This window comes from Hippichthys cyanospilos, chromosome 11 (assembly GCF_059441005.1).
Source record: "Hippichthys cyanospilos isolate Australia breed blue-spotted pipefish chromosome 11, RoL_Hcya_1.0, whole genome shotgun sequence".
NCBI lineage: Eukaryota > Metazoa > Chordata > Actinopteri > Syngnathiformes > Syngnathidae > Hippichthys > Hippichthys cyanospilos.
The window spans coordinates 10,316,239-10,338,360 of NC_142379.1; the positions used below are offsets into that span (position 1 = coordinate 10,316,239).

The window sequence follows — 22,122 nt, forward strand, 5'->3', positions numbered from 1 at the left end:
ATATAGTCAAATATTTGTACACATACTAGTGTTATAAACATTTTAAATACTTTTTTTTGCGGTTCTGGAAGATTTTTTTTTCTATAATTACTCATTTGTACTAGGCTATTTAATAAAAATGTTTAGATCGTGTATAATCTACTCTTATTTCTATATATGAAATATGTCTGAAATTACTTTTCCTTTCAGAAGCCATCGGATGTTTCTTTAGTGATATTACAACCAACATTTTGTCTTCAATCGGGGCTGATAGTAAATGGTTGCCAAATAAATTCTTTGGAATTTTCATCATGTTTATAGTAGTTTGTCAGCAAACCATTTACTTTCAAATAGGACTTAGAAATCGTCATTCTGGACGATTACGATTGTAATGGATTTTAATGGTGAAATAAAACCAGCAAACATTTAAAGGTTTAATTCATGAAAAAATAAATATATATTATGGAAAATATTCTGACAAAATTATTTTAAATCAGTTTTAATGCAACCTATACATTCATAGCTCGTGCATAACTTGCTAAAAGGATAAGCCATTTATTTTATATATTTTTTTTCTACTTGCTCTCTACTGAAAAAGACATTACATGTGCTCAAGACTGCGGTAAGGGGCAATCATGTTTCACCGTTTGAACATGTGAAATTCATAAGACTAACCGTTGTTACTGATTAGTTGTTACCTTTGCCTTTCGCACATATGATGTCATTTTCAGTCGACAGCAAGGAACATTGTGTTTTGTAAAAGCATTGTTTGTACAAAACATAATTTACTTTTCAAAGCAATTTATTAAATCCAAAAGATTTTATGTTTTTAAGAGTCCTGACATTCAGATACTTATTTATATTGTTTTCAAATATTTGCAAGTGTTCGAAAAAAAGGTAGTAAAAGAACTGATTATAGACAAAATAATAACTTTTACTGCTTAAAAATGACCAAATTCATGTTTTTTTCTCAATTCAGCTAATTTTAAAGTCCTCAATTTTTTAAAATGATGAAATGATCTGAATAATTTGATTTATTGTCCTGCCAATCTTTCAAAGGCACCGTTTGATGCTATTGACTCAAGTACAGAGTTTGATCCATCTTGTCATGTACTAGTACATCTAAAAACAAATCAAACTGCAGATTTTGTGTTCGATTTTAGGAATCGTTAACCCTCAAACAACTGAAATCTTTCATTGATACAAATCTTGGTTTGTGGAATATACTCTCTTGACATACAGTGTTTCTGAAACTGTCTTCTAAATGAATACAATGTCCAGTTAATATTTACTGCCGTTTTGAAGCCCTCAATAAAACGAGCAGTTATTTATTCAGCTCCACTCAAGCACAACAAGTACTGCGGTAATTCAATTATTTGGGATTAATCAGATCTAGTGGTAAATTAAGCAGAGCTGTGCTTCCGAATGACACATTGTGCATCGAAGTCAAGTGTTCTGCATAGGCCCGCTTAGCATCTGACATGCGCTGTTGAACACTTCCCTCTAGTGGCCACACACTGTCAATAGGATCTTTCCATGGTTTTGAAGGTGATGGCTTCCATTGGCTTGTTTGATTTTTACTCCGCTGCCTCTTGTGCTTTTAATCAATGAGGTGGATAAACATCTATTTAAGAGAACAATAGCATATTGATCTGCTTTGTCAACGTGGCAGTCTGTTGCACTCATCTCACTAATGACTCCCACTTTTACTTGGAGACGAACGGAAAAAGCACATTCTCACACCTGTTCACTTCTACCAGCGCTAGTTGAACTTTAAGTTGGATTTTCACGTTGTTATCACTTACATTTGGAATTATTTGCTCCAGAGGAAACGTGGTGGACAAGTGGGAGCCTTTCTGCCTCACGTTCTAGAGGTCTTGGATTGTTTTCTCTACATCTACTCAGGCTACCTCCCTCATTCCAAAAACTAATTTGACTATATACTGGATTTATTATTCAAAGGGATTTGGGTATATTTATATCCGTAGCCTGCTGGGCCGACCAACTGGTTAAGCCTCTATCCCACTGAGGGGCCGACGTTGGCTAGTGGCAACAAAGGTAGCGGCTCTTTTGATCTTGACAGACTTCGTTCAAGGTAGCACTTGTTCTTCAGACGTTTCTAAACAGTTTTAATTTTTCTCAAACTGTCTGAATTGTTTTCCGTGGTCAGGAATTTTTGAACAGGTAAAACAATTAAGAATCTTTCGGAATGTCTTAAGAGCGTCAATTAAGACTGTTCCAAAATGTCATTAGAACAATTTCTACCTTGAACAAACCACAAATCCCTCACGTCAATGCGCAGTTGCTGCCTTCATCAAGACTTCTAAATATTTGCATCTCAATGGCATTGGCGCTACAGGTACAGTGTTGGGGATTTAGTGGCCTCTAGTGGTGACGATACAGAAATACCATGTTTTTCGTGGTTAATGAGGACCAGAAACCCCCTCGCAATACATGAAAAACCGTGAAGTAGTGACTTTTTTCGAGCATATGTATTTTATGAAGTACACATATTTACCTAAATTTTGATTAAACCTTATACAGTAACTGTACTGTTATCCCTTCCTTTCTCATCCCTTTGGCTGTAGTCTCACGGAGAGCCACGCTTATAAAGTGAAGTCTGTAGCTGACCAAACATGGTAACATTCAGAGTTTACACTTGAAATTCCAATTTATTACAAATGAAATCTAGGTAAGAGATATAATAAGCTGCGATGTGAACCAGAATCTGCAGACTATTACCAGTGTCAGCAGAATCTCTTATAAAGTTAACTGAAATTTGAAATAAATAGTTCTCTTAAGTTAAACGTTTTTAATTGCTTTGTTGGCTGTCAGATTTTTTTTTTTTTTTAAGCTGATGTGGATACTTTAAAATGCCAAATAATGGCACTGATAATCAAATGTCAGGGCCGCAAAGTTGTTTAATGTATCAGCTCCTATTTCCCACATTCTTACTCGTTGTAATGTCTTCCGAAGAGTCAGACACACAAGCTCTCCCTCCCTCTCAATTTCCTCTCATCACTGTCACACTCAAAATGGCCTAATGCGTTGACAGTTAAATTCATTTGTCAGATAATGTGTCAATATTAAATATCAACTTTGACCTCGCCAAGCTGCCGAGTGTGCTTACCCGACTCGGTTATTGATTTTTTTTTTTTTTTGGCCTGCCTCTGAGCTCAGCGGGCCTTGCTCTCGAGTCCATTATGTGGGATTTTTCTCATGAAATACATATCTTGACCGCTGACATCTGACAAACAGCTTGTAAAAGTCATCTTATCTACCCATATTGTGTTTGTCAAAAATCTGAGGTCTTACAGGATGGAATTTCTGCCAAGTGGACAAGCACATGTGTGTGGATTTGACATCGATAATGTGTTAAGGCGGCGCTTGCGGACTAGTGGTTAGGGCGTCAACATTTTCAACCATCAACCTAAGATGTGTGAATTCTCTTTTTACAAAGCATGCACGTTCATTTCATTCAACTTTCCAAATTGTCCATAGGTGTAGATATTGGCTAGCGACCAATCAGCTGGGATTGTCTCCAGCTATAGCAAAACTCATTCGAATCCATGTTGAATTGTTGTTCGTGTAGTGCCTTCATCAAGCAGTCTAGCTGCAGTAAAGACTATCAAGACAAGCTTCATTGTCACTCACTTTTTTTTTAGGCCAGCATATAAATCAAACGCCAATTTTGTTTGAGCGCCATCACCAACCACGATTGTGTGTTGATGCGTTTATGTGTGTAAGTGAGAAGCTGAGAAAAATATTCATGTATTCATTAAACACCCCCGCACCTTGACAATGTGTTATGACACCCACCCTGTCACGGATAATGGATCAAATTAATTCCTGCTGTTTAGTTCTTTGTGTTCTTATGACAAGTTCCCAGTAAGAAATAATGTTTAAATTGTAGCCATCAATATACGTATATGTTTAGAGGCGCTATAAATATTAAAAGTGGACCCCCGGTTTACGACGTCCCATAGGCTGCGACCTTTTTTCGTCCCCTCTTTATGGCATTTTTCCCGCTTTACGACATCCAACAACTGTCATGACCTTAGGAGTTGGCTATGTTTATGCTGTTTTGTCTCCATCTTCAGGCGTTTTTTGGTAATTACTCTTATTTTCTGGTCGCATCAAACTGCCCGCGCTGCAATGCGTCACTTACACTTACTACACTAATGGGGAGGCTAAAGCATCTAGCCCATTTGATTGAAGTCTTATATAGACAAATGTCTGTTATTGTTTTAATGGCTAATGTTGCTAACATTAGTCATTACCTACCGCACGTCCTGGAAGCGTGTATGGTTTAGCTTATTGCCAACTAGCTATTTTCTGACCAAGCTTAGCGCTTGACCTCATTAAGTGTACATTTAGCAGCTAGTAAGTAGCCGTTAGCCGTAAATATTATCAGCTAATGGTAACTGTCGACACCTCTGGCACATTTTCATAAATGGGCAAATAACGTCATTTGTGTGTTTAATTTTATCCTTGATGGCTGAACACCTGTTTTCTGAATTTGGTCAAGCTGAGCTGTGATTGGTCTTGACCTAAGCACTAAGCAACTATTGTCAATTGCACGGCAAAATGGCTGCCCCCTTGGATGAAAAAATAAAATTGTTGATTTTGCTTCCTAATTCATATTTTGTTTGCAATTTTAATCAGGATGGTGTGTTTAGATTTACGCAATGGATTGAACATATTGTTGTAAAAATAAAAACAATACTTCCTCCTTAAGTTTGTGAACAAGTTGCCAATATTTCCCCCCACAGTTATGCTAAAATTTTAAGTTTCCCAGTGTTAAAATTTTTGAGGTGTCACAATGATACTGCACCCACTTGTGTGGGCGTAGTTGTGTGAGTGACTTTTCTAACAATTTCGTGCTTATTCTAAATAGTCGGACATGTATAAGTGACAGATGGAGAGATGGGAGCGTGCAGGGGAGGACGGATGGACACACGAGCGAGGGATGAATATTGACTGATAGGTTTCAAGATTGACAGCCACACAATAATGGCACTGTTCTTTTTTTTTTCCAATTGCAAACTTTCCTTTCTGGTAATTCCTCCTACGCTTGTAAAAGCTACACTTCTTGAATGATGTATTGTGTGATATGCAGAGTCCTGACGTGTTTATATGCAGGAGTCATTTACTGGAAGCCCTTTCCTGTCTTTGTGCGTGATTGGACAAACTGCTGCAACAATAGTCTGTGATCCACGAAAACTCTATGAAACCTAATCCCATTTTGTCTCCTAATGAAATTCCATTGCAGCCAGTTTGTGTTCATATTTGTGATTATTTTACAATGCATTATTCCCGAGGTAATTTACTCTCATCTTGTTAGCATTTATTTGCCTTCTTTGGAGGAGCCGCTACGTGTCCTTGGCGGTGCACCAGTGCTCTCCCTTAAAGATTAAAATAACATCCCATATGTCGCATTACACGTCAGAGAGCGTTATGCAGACAGATCACATGCGATCAAGCCCGCTTGCTCCCAACGAATTCGCCGAGGGGGCTTGTGACCCCTTGCAGGTGCTTTTTCTTTACACACCTCCTCCTTTGCTTTTTTTCAGAGGGAACTTCCCTGGAGGAGCAAGTGCGAAGGTTGAAGGACATCGAGGCCATCGAGGACGACTCCTTTGTTCCGCAGGCTTTCAAATCATCCCGGGACAGCGTCAAGGTGCACTGCGGCCCCTTTTTTGCTCCCTCATTTAATTCTCCCGCAGCAAATCAAAACGTCCCCATTCAGACAAACTGGTGCTTGCTACATCTGTCGTTCCCTCAGATGGAAGAAACACATAAGTCATTATTGAAATGTTCCCTCGATTTGATTTGTCGGAGGTCTTTTGAGTAGACAGGCGACAATATGTGACAGAGACCTTGTGTCCATTTGGAGGACGCCGGCCAAGGTCGAGACCCACAAAAATGTTGACCTCCACTAGGGAGTTCGACGTCTCTGTCTAATGGCAAACGAGTATGTCAGTGTGTTTTGCACACGCGGAAAAAGTATTTGGGCAATAAATCAGATCAATTTAATTATTTCATCATTCACTTGGAACAACGCTGGGTGGGGATTTACATGATGTCTTGTGGCATTTAACCCTTGTGCGGTATTTTGTCCAATCATTTGATCTTTACGTTAAAGGCATTTCACTGCAAAGGGGAAACATTGAAAGGAGGCATGAGGAAGCTGAAATTTCATGCAGATGATTATGATAGTGGCGGATCACTTGTATGGATTATCGAAATATTAAATACTAACCCTTACCTTAAATAAATATTAAGGTGGCCAAATTTGGACAAACGTTTCTGCTCAACACCCAGCCTGATGTCTATGTATTCGGGTGGAGATAGCCTGTCCTTCTTTGCTTATTTTAGTGCTTAGTTGCAACAAAATAGTTTCGGATCATTATTATTACATTTTGCAAATGAAAAAGGTGGATCATGTGGCTTTTTTTCTGTAAAAAATAACCCTCAAAATTTCCTAAAACAAAAGGGATCCCGTTGCTACAGTTAAAAGCTGCACCCAACGAAAAGATGCATTAAAATCCAGGGCCCCACTTGTCTGATTCAATCAGACGCCCGATTAAATCAGACGATTATGGCCCGTCAAACATCAAAATAATTCATCGAATGGCCAATATTTGTCTAATATTTTAACTTTTGGCCTTTAATTTAAACCATTTACAGTAGTTGTATACAAGATACACTGGTGTCATTATTTATTACTAATAAATCCATGTTATAACCTAGTATCCAGAGATATGTTTCTTGAAATGTGTTGATACCCTGCCATTCACGGGGAATAGGTACCAAGCCAACCACTGCCTAGTGAAAATACACATAGAATTGGCATCAATTGAAATGCATTTGGAGGAAACAAATGCTGTTATTCATTATTTTGATTACTCAGCTGATGTTTTGGTATTTTATGTTTTTTTTCTGCGAAAAATCGGCAGTTGCCTAAAAAGAATCTGTCGTTCAGTTCCTATATATTTTTTTTTAATTTAGTTTTTAGTTTACTTTATAGAGCACCATATGATATTAATGCAATTTTGCACCACTGCAATCTAAAATTTTAAATCCCATGAATAAATAATAATGACAATACCTCAAAATGTTCTAGTCTTTCATTTATGTATTTATTTTAAATAAACTGCTGTTTTGAGTGATCCCTGCGGTATTACATTGAGTTTGCTCGAGCAGGTTTATGCTTCAAACAGACTTGCACTGCCATCTAGTGGACAAAAGTCTCCTTTTTCAGGTTGTGTTAAAACATGGAGCATTTTCGAAATTTTTAAAGTGAGTTTGAACTGAAGTAATTCCCTTCATTTTTATGTGCTTTTGAAGAGCGTTTTGTGGGGTTTTTCCCTCAACTTCCCTCTCCTCACTCAGACTGAGCCCGCGGTGCAAGAATCGGACAAGACGGACAACGTGGATCTAAGTTTACCCTTGTCCATCGTCTACAACGACACAGACACTTTGGCTCATCCTGCTGTAAGTGATCACCGTGACACACTCCAAATCAAGCGCTCCTAAATCTTGGTTCACACGCCTTGCCGTCAGCCCGTAGAACACGGGCACCTGTGCAACATTGCATATCCTCCTTCAATCATCTCTTCCTGTGCAGAGCAGTGATGACAAACGAGAAGAAAACTTTCAACTGCACTAATACTCCTCTGGGTTTCCCACCCATCTATCTCCAGTGGGCAAACGAAGTTATGACCTGACGTATGCAGATAACCCTCTCTCTCTCACACACACACGCTCACAGTGTGTATATTTATATGTATATACACACACACAGAAGACTCTGCGACAGGCTGATGTATGGTAGCAATATGCCCCAGGCGGGCCCGGGCCTTAGCTCCGCTCCCAATTAGAACAGATGAGTCACATTAACCAAGCCCACATATTGTAGTGTCACCACACACACACACACACACACACACACACACACAGCGTCATTAAAACTACGACACTAGCGCAGGGCCGATAGACAAGCGCTCACCAGTGTCGAGCAAAATGACAAGTTAAAAAAAAAAAAAGTCAGATTAGGAGTGAAGGATTGACAAGTTGCTCTCTGAGCTGCATTATTACAGACATACTCATAACAATGTAATAATGCAACAAATATCAACGCCAGTGCTGCCATGATCAATCAAAACCTCATTGATTATCAAACTAATCTTTTACCATTTTGATAGTTGGTGTACCATTTTGAATCCTAGTTCCATTTGAATTGTTCAAATCGTAGGAATTTCAGCCTTTTTTGCTAGCCATTTCTGTAGTGCTCCACGTGAGCAGACTTCAAACATTTCCTTTTACTTTTGGAAAGAAATGATCAAAATCTTTGCCTGTTTTTATTACATGTTAGAAAGCAAACCAGTAACTGAATTTCAATTGATGCACTGTCATTTTGAAATGTCCTGCTTTTGAATAAAGTGTGTTTTCACGCGATCAATCGCAATATAATCAACATTGATTATTAGAACATTTGTTTGTCGCAGACCTAATCAACCTACAGTATTTCAGTTTAATAGTGTTACTTCCTAATGAACACTTGGTTATCACAATATGGAGCCGTGGGTTATAATTACTGGTACTACTTGACAGTAAACCCAATTCAAAACGTACAATATCACTTTCAAAATGCAATGGCTGTAATTAATAAATTTTTCAGTGCCATGGAGAATTCTTGTGTTTTAAAATAGTAATAATAATAAATGATACATTCTCATCAAATACGTATTTTTGTGGAGGGTAGCTGACACCCTTGACTAATGCTTATGTAATATGAGCCAATTGAGCACTGTAGTGATATCTGTGACCATTGGATGGCGGTGTTTCCACACATACAACACACTTAACATACACGCAATTCAAATTAAAGAATGGAAGTCAATCTTTCATATACCACCCATATCTGCACTGAAAGTTAGTTTACCAAATACATGGACATGAATGTCTCAGTAAGCTTGTATTTTGAAGATGTTCCAGACGGCGTGACAGCGTGACTATTTTTTCCACCGCGACTGTTGCACCCAACTTCTGATACAAACAGTGCTGTTGTTTTGAAATCGCCAATTCTGGGCGCTAACAAATGACATAATTACACATGTTGATAATCAAATGTTTGTCATTCAAAAATTTAAGTGGAAATTTGTTATTTTTCCACACATTTATGAAAATTTGAAATGCCATATCACCGTACAGCGCATCATGAAAAATTCAAGTTTGTGCTCTGTTCCTTGTGTTCCACAGTTGTTCATTGACAAAGAGAAGGCTGAGGATTTGTGGCTCAACAGGCTTATCTCACTTCGCCAGGAAAGGCTGATGGGAAGTCCTGTGGCCTAACCAGGGAATGCCAGCAGATCCGTCCTATTCTCACCATACCTTCGGCGTGCTCAATTTCTTCACACAATCACTCCTTCATTTTATTGTAGCTTTTCTCATGACACATTGTAAGAATCAAATCTTAATTGAATTAAACCGTATTGAAACTACGATTCTGGTTTTGCTTTGACTTCAGCAAAGTGGATATAAAAAGTATAAATACTGTTAAAATACCAAGTTTGTAACGTAATGCATACGAGTAAAAGGGAAATGATGCACAAGTGTACACACCCTCTTCCAGCTGAATGTACATTTCATACTGATTTTAACCCTTGTGCACACAATTAACAAATTATATACATTGCATTTTTTTCCTAATTTTGTCAAAGCTTTTAAAAGCTTGTAACAGTTATTTTTATTTTTTTTCCTTCAAGCACTTCAATTGTTCAGTGGCATCAGTTCTATCCATACATTTGTAGGTTACATTTTTAACCCCCCCCAAAAAATGAAAAATGGTATGTTTGTCTTTTTAACCTGTAACGTGATGACACTTTAAGTCTATACCGCCACCTACTGTCTTGAAGTGAAACACACGTCAACAAAGAATTTTCAGTTTACTGACATAGTTTGACCGAAGCGGAACGGAATGTTGCAAAAACCGCAAGAAAATCAATGGAATAAATCCTTTTGAAATGCATCGCAAATATTGTAATCATATTGGTTTTATGTGGTCCAAAATTTGGACAATGATTATTTTTGTGCACACTCACACATCCAGCTGCAATCACATAGAAATGTCAAAATGGTGCATTTTGAAATTTTACACGTTTTAATCATCTGCTGGGAAATTTCAGCTCCCTTGTGTTTTTTTCCATTGATTTTTCTCTGATACAAAAAAAAAATAATATCCATAATTTGGAACATCATGCCACAAGGGTTAATAACTTGCTTTTGCCTTGCCTTTACTAGACGCTGCTGAGTTGTGTTTACCCTGGATTCCGGATTTTAATTATGAGTGACAATTTTAAGGCAGTGTAGCGAATCAGCGCCGCGCCTATTTATGGAGCGTTCCAGATGGTAAATCTATACCCAGCCTGGGACACTTTCTCACCCCGCCATCTCCTCCAAATAGCCAGTGTGGTAATGAGGTCCTAAATACAAGCATGTTCGAAAGCAAGATGGAGAACTCTTGCGTCCAGTAATATGTGATCTTCACACGCTGTCCCGCTGCTGTGAATGGAGGATGCAAGTTTGTAAGAAGGTGTGGACCTTACTGTATTACAGTCGCTTAACGTCGACGGGTATAAAAGCTTTTTACGAGAAGCTTCGAGAGCGTCGTCGTCATGGCAACCCTCAGCGACACAAAAACCTCGTGCACGCAACTTGTCTGAATCAGCCAATCAGAGGACCGGGTCACGTCACATGGTAGACTGCCCACGGTCCTAAATTGCAAACACACTCGCCCTCTTCCTTGGTCACATTGCTGTGCTTACATTAATACCTGCTGTTGCTGTACCTTTATTGCACACGGCTTAATATGTTTGTTTGAATTTTTTTTGTATTTATCATTTCACCGTTTTCTTTTAGTTTAAGGCTTTTTCGTCGAGATGTACAAAAACGGCAATTTCGTGGACTTTGATGATGACCCCTTCTTCTCGTAAGTTCTTTCAATTTTAAATTAGTTTTTCTTCAGCCCTCCGAGAATGGGAGGCGAATGTAAAATATGTTTAATATTAAATATACGATACAGAAGAATTTCTTTTGTACTTTGTATTAAGGCTTTAGTCGTTTGCAAATATAAACAAATGGTCCGTCCCACAAAATTTAAGTAAATTTAATTTGTGTGAAGTTTTAATCATTTTTCAGCAAATCAACGTGAATTTTCTTAAAATCTATGTGACGCAATAAAGTATTAACAAAAATAAATTTCAAGGGTAAAAAGGTTCGCTCCGTATTCTGCTTCATGTCAAGGTCCAATATTGTAAATACATAGTAACATCCTGCTTTAACGATTGCTAGCTTAATATCCTTCTGGGAACTAACCTATTATTTGTGTGCACTGTGTTGGACATATGTTTAAGTATCTTTTGACTCATTGGAGCTACCCTAGTCCTAATGTTCTCAGAAGATGACATCCTGAACTTTCTGATGATGTCTCACATGTTTGGGTCGGATACAATTAACTGCTGTCTTCTTGAGACAAATTGGACACAAGAGAGACTAAATCTCAGGAGAGTATAAATACACTTGGTTCTGTTTTGAATGTAAAGATGAGATGGTACTGAATATAAGGCATATCTATTTTCATTGAAGACAGGGCTAAATTCACCCCCAAATCCTGAAAAATCCTTAACTGGTGATTCCTAATGAGGTTTGTGGAAGAATCACATATTTTTATTACACCATTCTTAATGTTAACTTGGCCGTTTTAACCCAACACGGTACATCTGTTAAGTACATTTCAGTTGTGCTTAACTTTTTATTATGGACACATTTTGGGCACACCCCACTTTAGAAAGTGTTGGCATTTACAGTAAGCTGGCTCGTGACTAACACTTTGATTAACCATCCAGACAATATTTGAAGCAGCATTCTTAATCGGCATTCCTTGTGTAGTGACCCCTACCGAGCGCACCGAGATCAAATGCGTCAGATGATGCGGAGCTTCTCCGAGCCGCTCGGTGGATCCTTCATGCCGAGCATCACGGACGGAAGAAGCCACAACGCGGCGGAGCCCCCAGCCCTGAGTAGTGAGCACCGGGTGAGAACATGACTGATGTATACGACCCAATCCACATCTGCCCTCCTCATTATTTGGGTTTGTGGCGCAAGCAAACTATAGAGGCCTGCACAGGCATGGGGCCATGGTAGCTTTTACTTTAGAAGAAGGTCAACACCCTTGGCCTCTGCGACCGTTATTTCTGTTGCCCAGAGCGACTCTATTTATAGATCATTGTTTACTGGCACACTTTTGTTGCTCGCAAAGTACAGTGGGACCTCTCAAAGGTTATGGAACGTGCTTCAGCCTCCAACGGTCACCTTTATGAAACATTTGTCTGTTCAAGCAACGTTAACTCATTTAGTGCCATGGGTGAGAATTCTAGACTTTTAAAATAGTAATAACAATCATAAATGATACATTTCTGGTCAAATGTTTTTTTTTGTAGTGGAGAACAGACACCGTTTACTCATTGCTTCACTAATACAAGCCAATTGACCACTGTAGTGCCAACTGTGACTATTGGATGGCAGTTTTTCCACACAACACATCTATTACATATATCAATTCTAACTGAAGAATGGAAGTCAATTTTTCGTATGGCAGTACCCTTTTTTACATATACATAGCGCGCAATATTCTGTTGGCCTTGAAAGGTGAGTGAAAATGCTAAATATTCTGAACCTCTAAAGGTTTTATTTTCCAATGTTTGGCACTGGAAGAGTTAAAAAATAATCATTTTAAAATTCTTAACGAGTCCACTATTTTAACCATTTTCAGCAGTAAAAAGTTATTGTCTCTACAATTAATGTGATAACTAAATGATTTTTCAATGACAATTAACCTTTGAGACCTAAGTTAACCAATCACAGCTCAGGTTGGGACTGTCACATGACCAATAGGTGAGCCCTAAATGATTGTTACCTGAGTTGATCACATGTGACGTTATTTTCAGTCGAACGCAAGTGGAGCAATTTGTTTTTAAAGATAAAAATTGTACATGTTAAAAAAAAATCAATTTATAGACAAAATACAAATGTTTTACTGCTGTAAATGTCTACGTTTTTGGCCTATCCCTTTAAGGCAAGCGTAAGAAAGGTTTAGTACAGATAAATAAATTAAAAAAAAAAAATACTCAGAATTCATGAAAAATCAGGAAGGCATTTATAGTGCAACACTGACAGGATCTAAATGGAATCAGATGAAAACCGGTGCAATACCATTACCATTGAGCCGCACTCTCATATAGTTCTCAAATTGTTTATTCTACTGATTATGTATTGAGTAAGGTTCTGGTCATTATTTTTACTCACTTGGCGTCACCATCCTCACATTCTACTGTAGTATCTTTCCATGTGTAAGGCTTTAAGAGGCGGGCCCTGGCCTGGTGAGTGACTTAGATATCAGCAAATCAAATTGTAGATATCATTTGTCCATTATAGGCTCGTATTCCAATTTGAACGAAACCAAACGGACAAACAAATGAACATACTCTTTATGTACAAATCAGTAGGGATACATTACTTATTATTTTAAAGCTTTAAAAACTAATTTACTGTACCAAACCGAATTGAACAATGTTCACTGCTTGGTTTAAAAAAAAAAAAAAAAACCTTCCTTCAAATCAGGACAAGCATGTGAGCCTGTTCAATCCCTCCATGTCATGCAGGCCTATATATTTACCCTTGATAATGACTTTCATCACAAGCTTGGCCTCAATAGGCAGCAACTCGATGCCTCCTAATTACTGCAGCCTGCTGCCATTAACCGGATAATGCGTACTCCGCTAATGACCTCCGTGGCTGACCCTCAGTTATCCCAACGCTCGGTTTGATCCTTTTGCTTTGCGCGGGATGGAAGCGCCTCGTCATATTTTTCTTCCTGTCATTCAAACGTTAATAACACCAATGCACTTCTCCTCATGTGTATGTTTTATTTTAACGGTACCGATTTTGTCACAATCAAGTAATACGTGCGGCAACTCGGACAGTGTGTCAGAAAGACGTGCGTATGGAAATGATAGCTTTCTGACATTATTTCCACTTATGTGCAATTTAAACCTAACATGCATGTTTTTGGATTGTGCTAGTGTACCCGGAAAAAAGGCAGACAAGCACGAGAAGAACACTCGAACACCACAAACTCCACACAGGAAGGCCGGAGCCAAGCCATTCGAAGTCCAAACTTCATAACTGTGAGGCAGACGTTTTGCCCCTCGATACGATAAAACTTCCAAATCCGGTGTTGCTGAAAATGTACAATTTGGTAGTAAGAAATAGGAGGAACCTCCAAGCTTAAAAGCAGCATTTGTGTGGTCATTGCCAAATCGATTTCTTAAACTAAGTTTAAAAAGTGAGAATCCTGACAACTTTTGTGCGTACTCATTTACTGCCAGATGTTTTCAAACTCGAGTCCACCATCGTCCCGAGTCCCAGGCTGACCATGTGTCTTCTATCATGGAATTTTGTCTATATCGTCCGAGCTATTCAACTAAGGCCTCATGTCCCGAATAGAGGACATTCTGACCTTGATTCTGATCTTTTTTTAACAAATGAGACAAAATTGACAAAAATGAAATGACTAGGTCTCTCGTGGGTATTGCTAAAATTTTTGGAGCATTATGACTGACCTTTAACTCATGCATTGTTGCCATTGATGGCTGTCAACGTTAACTCTTTCAGTGCCATGGTTGAGAATTTTTTTCACGTGTACTCTTGTAATGTACAGTACACTAGTTATAAACATACACAAACTGTTATTTTGCCACCAAAAACACATTGTCATCTTTTATCGAAGGGGAGGACCGTTGAGATGTTTCAGATGCCACTAAACCAAAAAATACGAGTGTTGTGCAGAAAACACATCTTGTCGCAAAAAGCAATATTTCTTCTTATGTCCGAATTAGCTTGGTGTCACTTAAATGGCCGATTTTCAAACAGTAACTACCGTATTTTCCACACTATAGGATGCACCTAAAAGTCTTCAATTTTCTCAAAAGCTGACAGTGCGCCTTATATTCCAATGGGCTTTATACGGAGTGTTTTCATTTTCGGGGGAGGAAAAAATAAATGATTCTTCATTTCTGATTGCAGAGTTTAACTGACTTTTTTGATTGTTTTGTTGAAATTCCCTTTAGCGCAGCGCCATCCAGTAGATGCATATCACAAGGCCATCCACTACTGTAGCTTCTATTCTATGCGCCTTATAATGCGGTTCGCCTTATATATGAAAACTGTCATAAAGTGGGTAATTCATTGGAGGTGTGCCTTATAAGCCGGTGCGCCTTATAGTGTGGAAAATACGGTACTAAAAAATGGAATAAGGTAGTTTTTCTAGGTAAAGAATGTAATCCAATCTTTTGTATGGTACCACCAATTTCTACATAGTCAGAATACAATATTTTGTCGGCCTTGAAAGATGCGTGAAAATGCTTATAATCAGCTGGCACTCAAGGGGTTACTTTTTTAGAAAACGCTTGACACTGAAAGAGTTCAGATCCATTCAAAAATTTCCCTTGCTATCAATCAAGATTAGTGCACCATCCGTAATTTTAGTTGAGTGTCATTAAAGTAATATTTAAATATTTGGATATTTTACTGAAAATAAGGTATCATTTGTAAATTATCCCATCGTCTGACGTCGTTTGTGACACATTAGATTCCCAGTGGGAGAAGTCATTCCGTCTATTCGGTTTACCTCCTGTGGAGCTAATTTTGCGTAGCATTCTCACATTTCGCTGCTGTCTCCCGAGGACAGCAACTCACTGCTTCGTATCACTTTTCATCCTCTGGGCACGCTTGTTTATAAATGCGCAGTCACACGCTTCTGTTTTTAAGTCTTATGGTCACAGCCTATTTTTTATTCTTTCGAGATAATCTTTTACTTTATGACTGATTTTGTCATTAGAACTGGACAATAGCATCCTGAAAGGTGTTTCTAATAATGTGGAACGTCAAAATATCATAATCAAACTCTTGAGTATGATGCAGTGACCAGTGGGCCTTTAACAACAGGTTTCTTATCTCACACCTCCACGCTCTTCTCCTCAAAGGCAGCCAGGTCTAAATATAATGAAGTCACAAATGGAAGTGGCATTTATTTGTCCATAGATGCCACCGTGGGTTAAAATTGGCCCGCGAGATAGTGACCAGGACTGTTGTATTTACATCAGCTTGACCTTTGGGAAAGAGCTGAGTGAGCGCAGCAGAGCAGCCTGGCACTAGGCAGCCCCTTGTGTTGCCTTCCCAGAATCAAGCTCGGTTTCAGTGTTAGAGCCCACGCTAATCTCTGGCAATGCGACCCAATTACACATGGAACACAAGTCATTCAACGCCACGCCGATTGTAGCCCCTGCATAGAACACGCACACATTCATACATAGCGATAGATGGTGAGATGCAGAGTTGAGATAAAGCCTTAACGCCCAAGGCTTCAACTTCATTTTTTTTTCTTTGTGTGTTCTTACATGTTATATACATCGTGCAGAAAAGTCTGCGTGTTGTTCATATGCTATTTTATTGTTTCACCCTCCAGGACTTCAGTCGCTCATTGTTACCCTTTGACAGCACGGTCAGTGGATTCCTCTTGAAATCATGTTCAACTCTGAGCTCACTCTACTAATCCAGTTTAAATGGATTTGTTGGTTATAACGCATTGAGAGTGAATGATTTCATTTATTTACTGCCGGCCCATTAAAAACAAGATCTTTGACGTCTTTAATTGTCAATGCCAGTGCATGAGTTAACACTTTCTAACACTTAACTCATTAAAGTAACCCAGACTCACTAGTTTCCGATAGTGGTAGTAGTAGCAGACCACATTATTTGTCGGAAAAACCACAAGCTTTTGTAAACTTAAGCTTGATTTCATCATATAAATTCAGAGTCTGTTTTGAAATCAACGAAACAATATATTTTAAGGTTTTTGGTTGCAATTTGATAAAAACAAGCTTAATATTGAATTGAATCATAATTATATTCTTTTAAAATTTTAATTTATCTTGACATTGATCCAAACAGTCTTTCAGTGTATATAAGAGGATTTTTCCCCCCATTCTTAAGATCCTACTTTTCACAAATCATCTTTATTTTTAATTTCTGATTGTCTATTCATAAAGTTTGACTTATCTGATTGTTTTTTTGACGTTCCCTTTAGTGCAGCTCCATCTAGTGGATGCATAACGGAACCCCAGCCACTACTGTAACTTCTATTCTATGCGCATTATAATGTGGTGCAACCTATATATGAAAACAGGCCGTTCATTGAAGGTGCGCCTTATAATCCGGTGAACGTTATAGTGCGGGAAATACGGTATGGTAGAATTATAACCCAATTTTGGGTCAAAGAAACAATCGAACCAGTATTTGGGTCATTTTGACACAATTTTCTGTGTTTTATACAAAAACAAGCCACATTTTGAGGTCTCATGTTTGGGCTTGTTTGGTGTAAAACATCTTAGAAGGTTGAGACAAATTGACCCAAATACCAGCTCCAAATATGTTGGCCCATCATTCTTTTTTTTTTTTTAATCGAAATGTGTGTATTTTTTGGAGTTCTTACACAATTTATTTTCACAGCCAAACAAATTGCCATGCCAGCTAACCATTTAGTCCACGGAATATTGTGTGCTTATGTCAAACGTAAACTGAAATTAAATGGCAAAATCAGACATGATCTGGAGCTAAAGACGCCAAGGTAAAAAATGTCCATTTAACACAAAACAACTCGACCTGCTCAACTGATTCATCTGCCTGTCAAGTAAAATTTGACCTTTGAGTGCTATTCACCGCCATCGACCTTAGATGTCAAAAATGCACTACTACTGTAGTCATCAAAAACCCATTTGAACTCAGCTGGCTGTGAATGAGTTAATTAGCATATACAGGTTGTGTAGCTACCAATGCTGGTGGTCCAGGCCAATGACAACCGTTTGCATGTGGGTTATGTTGTTTTACTTCATGCGACCTGTTAGTAGGCCAGCATGGCAAGCGTTCTACTTGATGTAACAAGGCTGACACATAGCACGGCCAACCCACAGCATGCTTTGTTTGTATATAGTACACACACACAAGAGTTGTTTATGAGCTGATAATGTCATGGGAGCAGCTGGCGTCCCAGCGTACGTCACCATCCATCTGCTGTGACTTTTCTTCGCGCTTTGCGTGTTTACAGGACACCATTGGCAACCCTTTCGGAATGTTCGACAACATCATGACCAGCATGAAGAACAAGATGGAGGGGATGTACAAAAGCTTTGTGAGTTCACACCGCCAACTCTCTTCACGGCTCTCGCGTTTGCAACTTTCCTTGCGTTTTTGTCAGGAGAACATGACGACGGATGGAAACGGCCACTCGTTCAGCTCCTCGTCAGTCATGACCTATTCCAAGGTTGGGAACGAAGCCCCAAAGGTCTTCCAGGCCTCGTCGTCGACGCGCCGAGCCCCAGGAGGCGTAAGTGCGGGGCGGACTGAGTGAAATACCTAGACAAAAGTTTCCATATTTTTGACAGATATCTCAGCAATGGTATTACTACATGTACAGTTGAAATTAAATTGAAGAAGTTCTTTTTAACTCGCTTAATGCCAAAGACGTAATTATACGTCTTTACAGTCCAGACATCCAATCCTGTATCCTACTTATTTATGTTTGTTTTTGTTTTGTTTTTTTTAATATTTAAATGAATGCCCCAGAAAAGCATCCAATCTATGAAATGGCTTTACAGAATCTATGGCTTCAAATCTCATGTGCTAAATTACCTTTCTTTTTTTCAAATATTTGGGGAAAGGAGTGTCTTAAAATACCTGGCACAAAATGAGTTAATTAGAACTTAATGACAGTCATCATATTGAACAAAGTTGGCAATGATTAAAAAAAACAAATCACATTCTACCGCAATTGTGCTTTAATCATAAGTAACAATTTAATGCTACTGTGGAAGTTTTTTTTTTCCTGTAATACCATTTTTTGTAAAACGGATTACACTGACCAAGAAAAAATTGTTTATTCCTCTGACCGAGAGGAAATTGTTTATTTGGAACAATTTACAAACTTGGCTGAAATTATTGGTCCCCCAAGTGTTGTAATTTAACACGGCAAAACATTTTTGTATTGAAGAAAAAAGAACAGTACTGCTGTGGTCTGATTTAGTATACTTTAAATCTACATTTTTATTGGTGTATGTAGGTGTATTTCATTCAGCAACGTGTGAAAGAACATCTGTTTAATTTCTGGCTCATCTGCCGGAAAATTGTGCATTTGTATAAAACCAAACAAATTTAAAAAATGCAAAGTAGTCCATGTAACATAATTTAGCACTAAGTTACTTATTATTCCAATTTATTTGTTCTTTTTTTGAAAAGAAAGTTCTACTGTAAATTAGCCTTGCTGATTCCTGGAGAAATCCCTACAATCTCATACCCCCATTTCATTAGAAAGAAATTGACTGACGAGGACAAGCTGTGACTAAAGTTTCGTAAAACATTAAAAAAAAACTACTGAAAAAAAAAAGTTTTTCCTTTGTGTGACAGCAGAATAAATGAAATAGGGAGTATCTAACTAGCAGCTTTGAACAATTTTGCTCACAATGAATGTTTGCTCATGTACAGGTTAAAGAGACTGTGAAAGCACTGAAAGACTCTGAAAGCGGTCTGGAGAAGATGGCCATAGGTCACCATATCCAAGACCGAGGACATGTCGTTGAAAAGAAAATGAACAGGAAAACGGGAGATAAGGAGGTCGTACAGGACTTCCAGAATATGGATGAATGTGAGCTCCTGACACGAATCCGCGTCCTGAATTTGAATTGCTTTCATTTTGCTTTTTCTGACTTTTATGTCCTCTCTTTAGCTGAAGTGCAGACCTTTGACGACGAGTGGCAGAAGAAATCTTCCAACTTTAAGCCGTCGGTCCCCATGGCTCAGATGGAGCCGCCCCGACGGCAAAGAGGTCTTAATGGTCCTGAGGAGACCCACAGGTCGGTAGTCATTGGATGTATGGGCTTTACAAACAATCATTTGTTTCTTTTGTGGAAGTTTGCTATCTTAACGGTAACACTGCTAAAAGCAACAAACATGAAAAAAAAAAAAAACTACCCCAAAACTTGCATGATAACCTTCAACTTTGTCATGAGTGTTGTCAGGCAAGTAAGCATCTAAAACACAGAAATCAAACTCCATGCGGGATACCGGCCCTCGAGGATTGGAGTTCGACACCTATGATCTAAAAGATGAACATTTTAAGTATGTTGAGCTTTTAATCTTTTTGTGATGCCGGAGAGAACATCTACTTACCATTTTATAAATATTAGGGATGCCTCAATCACATTTTTTGTAATTATTTTATAATTATAAAAGTACAACATCCTGTCTATGTCTGGTAAAGCTGTGCTTTAAACCAAGTAAGCCTAAAGCATTTAAATATTCTCTCATTTGCTGTGTTCACTTTTATTGTTTGTGGCAAAGTTGACATGTTGCTTTTATTCCACGTAAATATATTCTTTATTTTGGCAATAGCTCTGTAGTTTTCTATCGCTTAAAAATGAAATTGAAAAATCTAATTAAAATAAATTAAAAAGTTCCCAACCCTGATCATTTTCCCCTGATTGCAATCAGCTGAAAATTGTTGTAATCAAGCTGATTTCCAATCACTTTATCAGACCAGAAAGGGAGCTGATAATCCCAAAAAAATATTGTATTATGAACTCAATCAATGCCATAATTTGAAGACCTTCCTTAAGACTAAACCTTGGAAAAAATAATACCCGAAATTGTGTGTCTGGACTGTATGTATAAATACATCTTTGGGATTGAATGAGTTTAATCACATTGTTGGACCCAATGTTTGTACAGTGCGTCCTTATTGACTCATTCAATGGCAGCAATTTTCAAACTGTCCTTCACCCTAATATTCAAAAATATATATATACTGTAGATAAGTACTTGTGATCAAATATCTGGACCCAAAACACGTATTCCACCTTTGGGATTGAATGAGGTTACTACAATTGATGGATCCAACAGCTTTGTTGTCTTCCACAGGGAAAAACCCAGGTCGAAACCGAAAGGCATCCTGAAAAGCCCCAACCCGCCAAAGAAATAAAATCATCCATCAAAGTCTTCGCAAGTCTCAAGTGCATACAACACTCTCACACAGACAGCCCCCACCTCACACACAAACCAATGGTATCGTCACCAAGACCTAAATCAGGCAGAGATGACCCACGATTCGAAACCTTACACATTTTACCTCTGTTGTATTGGTCGCTGCTTCTCGAGGTTCGTTAAGTGTTGCACAGTTTAAGCGTATCAACTGTTCCAACTGCTTTGTGCTACATTTTCTGCTCCCACTGTATTTTCAATGGCAGTCACAGATACTTTGCTCGTAGTGGCACAAAGGATCGAGGAAGTCAGGAATGAAGCGTTGAGTGGACCAATCGGTGTCCTCCAAAGTGATAGCTGAGAGATGTACAGGAAGTGGCAACTGTGCAACACCTGAAAGAATAAGTGGATGCTACCACAATCGCAGTTTTATCAGTCAACATTTCTGTATTTAAAAAAAGTAAAGAAGTTTTTGGATGAAATGTTATTCACTCTTAGTCTATACGAGACACCACGTAGCTTACGACCGACTTAATTGGAATGGACGCGGCATAGATGCTGGGAAAAAAAAATTCCATTAGGAGCCACTATTGCACTTAGGTTAAATATATTTTGTTATGTAGCTGAAATGTATCTGCTGTTATCATTGTACAAAGAAAAAAATACTTTCCCTTTTTTTATTATTTTTTTTAATCCCAACTCAACCCCATTTGCAACTGTTGCTCGTGTATATTTTGAAATGCATTTAGCATTGAAAAATAAACGTGTCAACACAAAAGTATTGTCAATACTGCTATTTTTGGATCCAAGCATTTGATCTGGATGTTACACAGCTGTTGAAGAACCAGAACACCATGGCCATCGTAACTACAGTACATAATGGGCTAAAAAAAAAAAAAAAAAAAAGTCTACACCTGCCAAAAAACATAAGACAAACTACGGTAAATTGTTTCAAATGTTTCAATGTATTTTGACCAATCTTGAATCGAGGTG

At 38.3% G+C, this 22,122-nt stretch overlaps 2 protein-coding genes across 5 annotated transcripts in view; both read left to right on the forward strand.

Annotated features, from left to right (window-relative positions):
• rsrc1 (arginine/serine-rich coiled-coil 1) overlaps window positions 1-9,486 on the forward strand; it is a 124,382-nt gene extending 114,896 nt beyond the window's left edge. For both annotated transcript variants that reach the window (XM_088427778.1, XM_088427779.1), the window contains exons 8-10: window positions 5,553-5,659; window positions 7,375-7,476; window positions 9,244-9,486. In XM_088427778.1, coding sequence (XP_088283904.1) covers window positions 5,553-5,659; window positions 7,375-7,476; window positions 9,244-9,336 — 302 coding nt within the window. In that variant the 3' untranslated portion in view covers window positions 9,337-9,486. The remainder of the gene's footprint in view (window positions 1-5,552; window positions 5,660-7,374; window positions 7,477-9,243) is intronic.
• A 1,255-nt stretch (window positions 9,487-10,741) lies between these two features.
• mlf1 (myeloid leukemia factor 1) lies at window positions 10,742-21,889 on the forward strand. Of its 3 annotated transcripts, none has more exons than XM_088427095.1 (8): window positions 10,742-10,972; window positions 11,932-12,076; window positions 14,124-14,228; window positions 18,206-18,289; window positions 18,356-18,484; window positions 19,639-19,798; window positions 19,880-20,006; window positions 21,070-21,889. In XM_088427095.1, the coding sequence occupies exons 1-8, from the start codon at window positions 10,923-10,925 to the stop codon at window positions 21,128-21,130; spliced, it is 861 nt and encodes a 286-aa protein (XP_088283221.1). In that variant the 5' UTR covers window positions 10,742-10,922; the 3' UTR covers window positions 21,131-21,889. The 3 variants fall into 3 exon arrangements, with proteins under 3 accessions (XP_088283221.1, XP_088283222.1, XP_088283223.1); XM_088427096.1 differs by lacking the exon at window positions 14,124-14,228 and adding an exon at window positions 16,568-16,603 and having other exon boundaries at window positions 10,743-10,972; window positions 21,070-21,887; XM_088427097.1 differs by lacking the exon at window positions 14,124-14,228 and having other exon boundaries at window positions 10,745-10,972; window positions 21,070-21,884.
• Window positions 21,890-22,122: the final 233 nt, after the last annotated feature.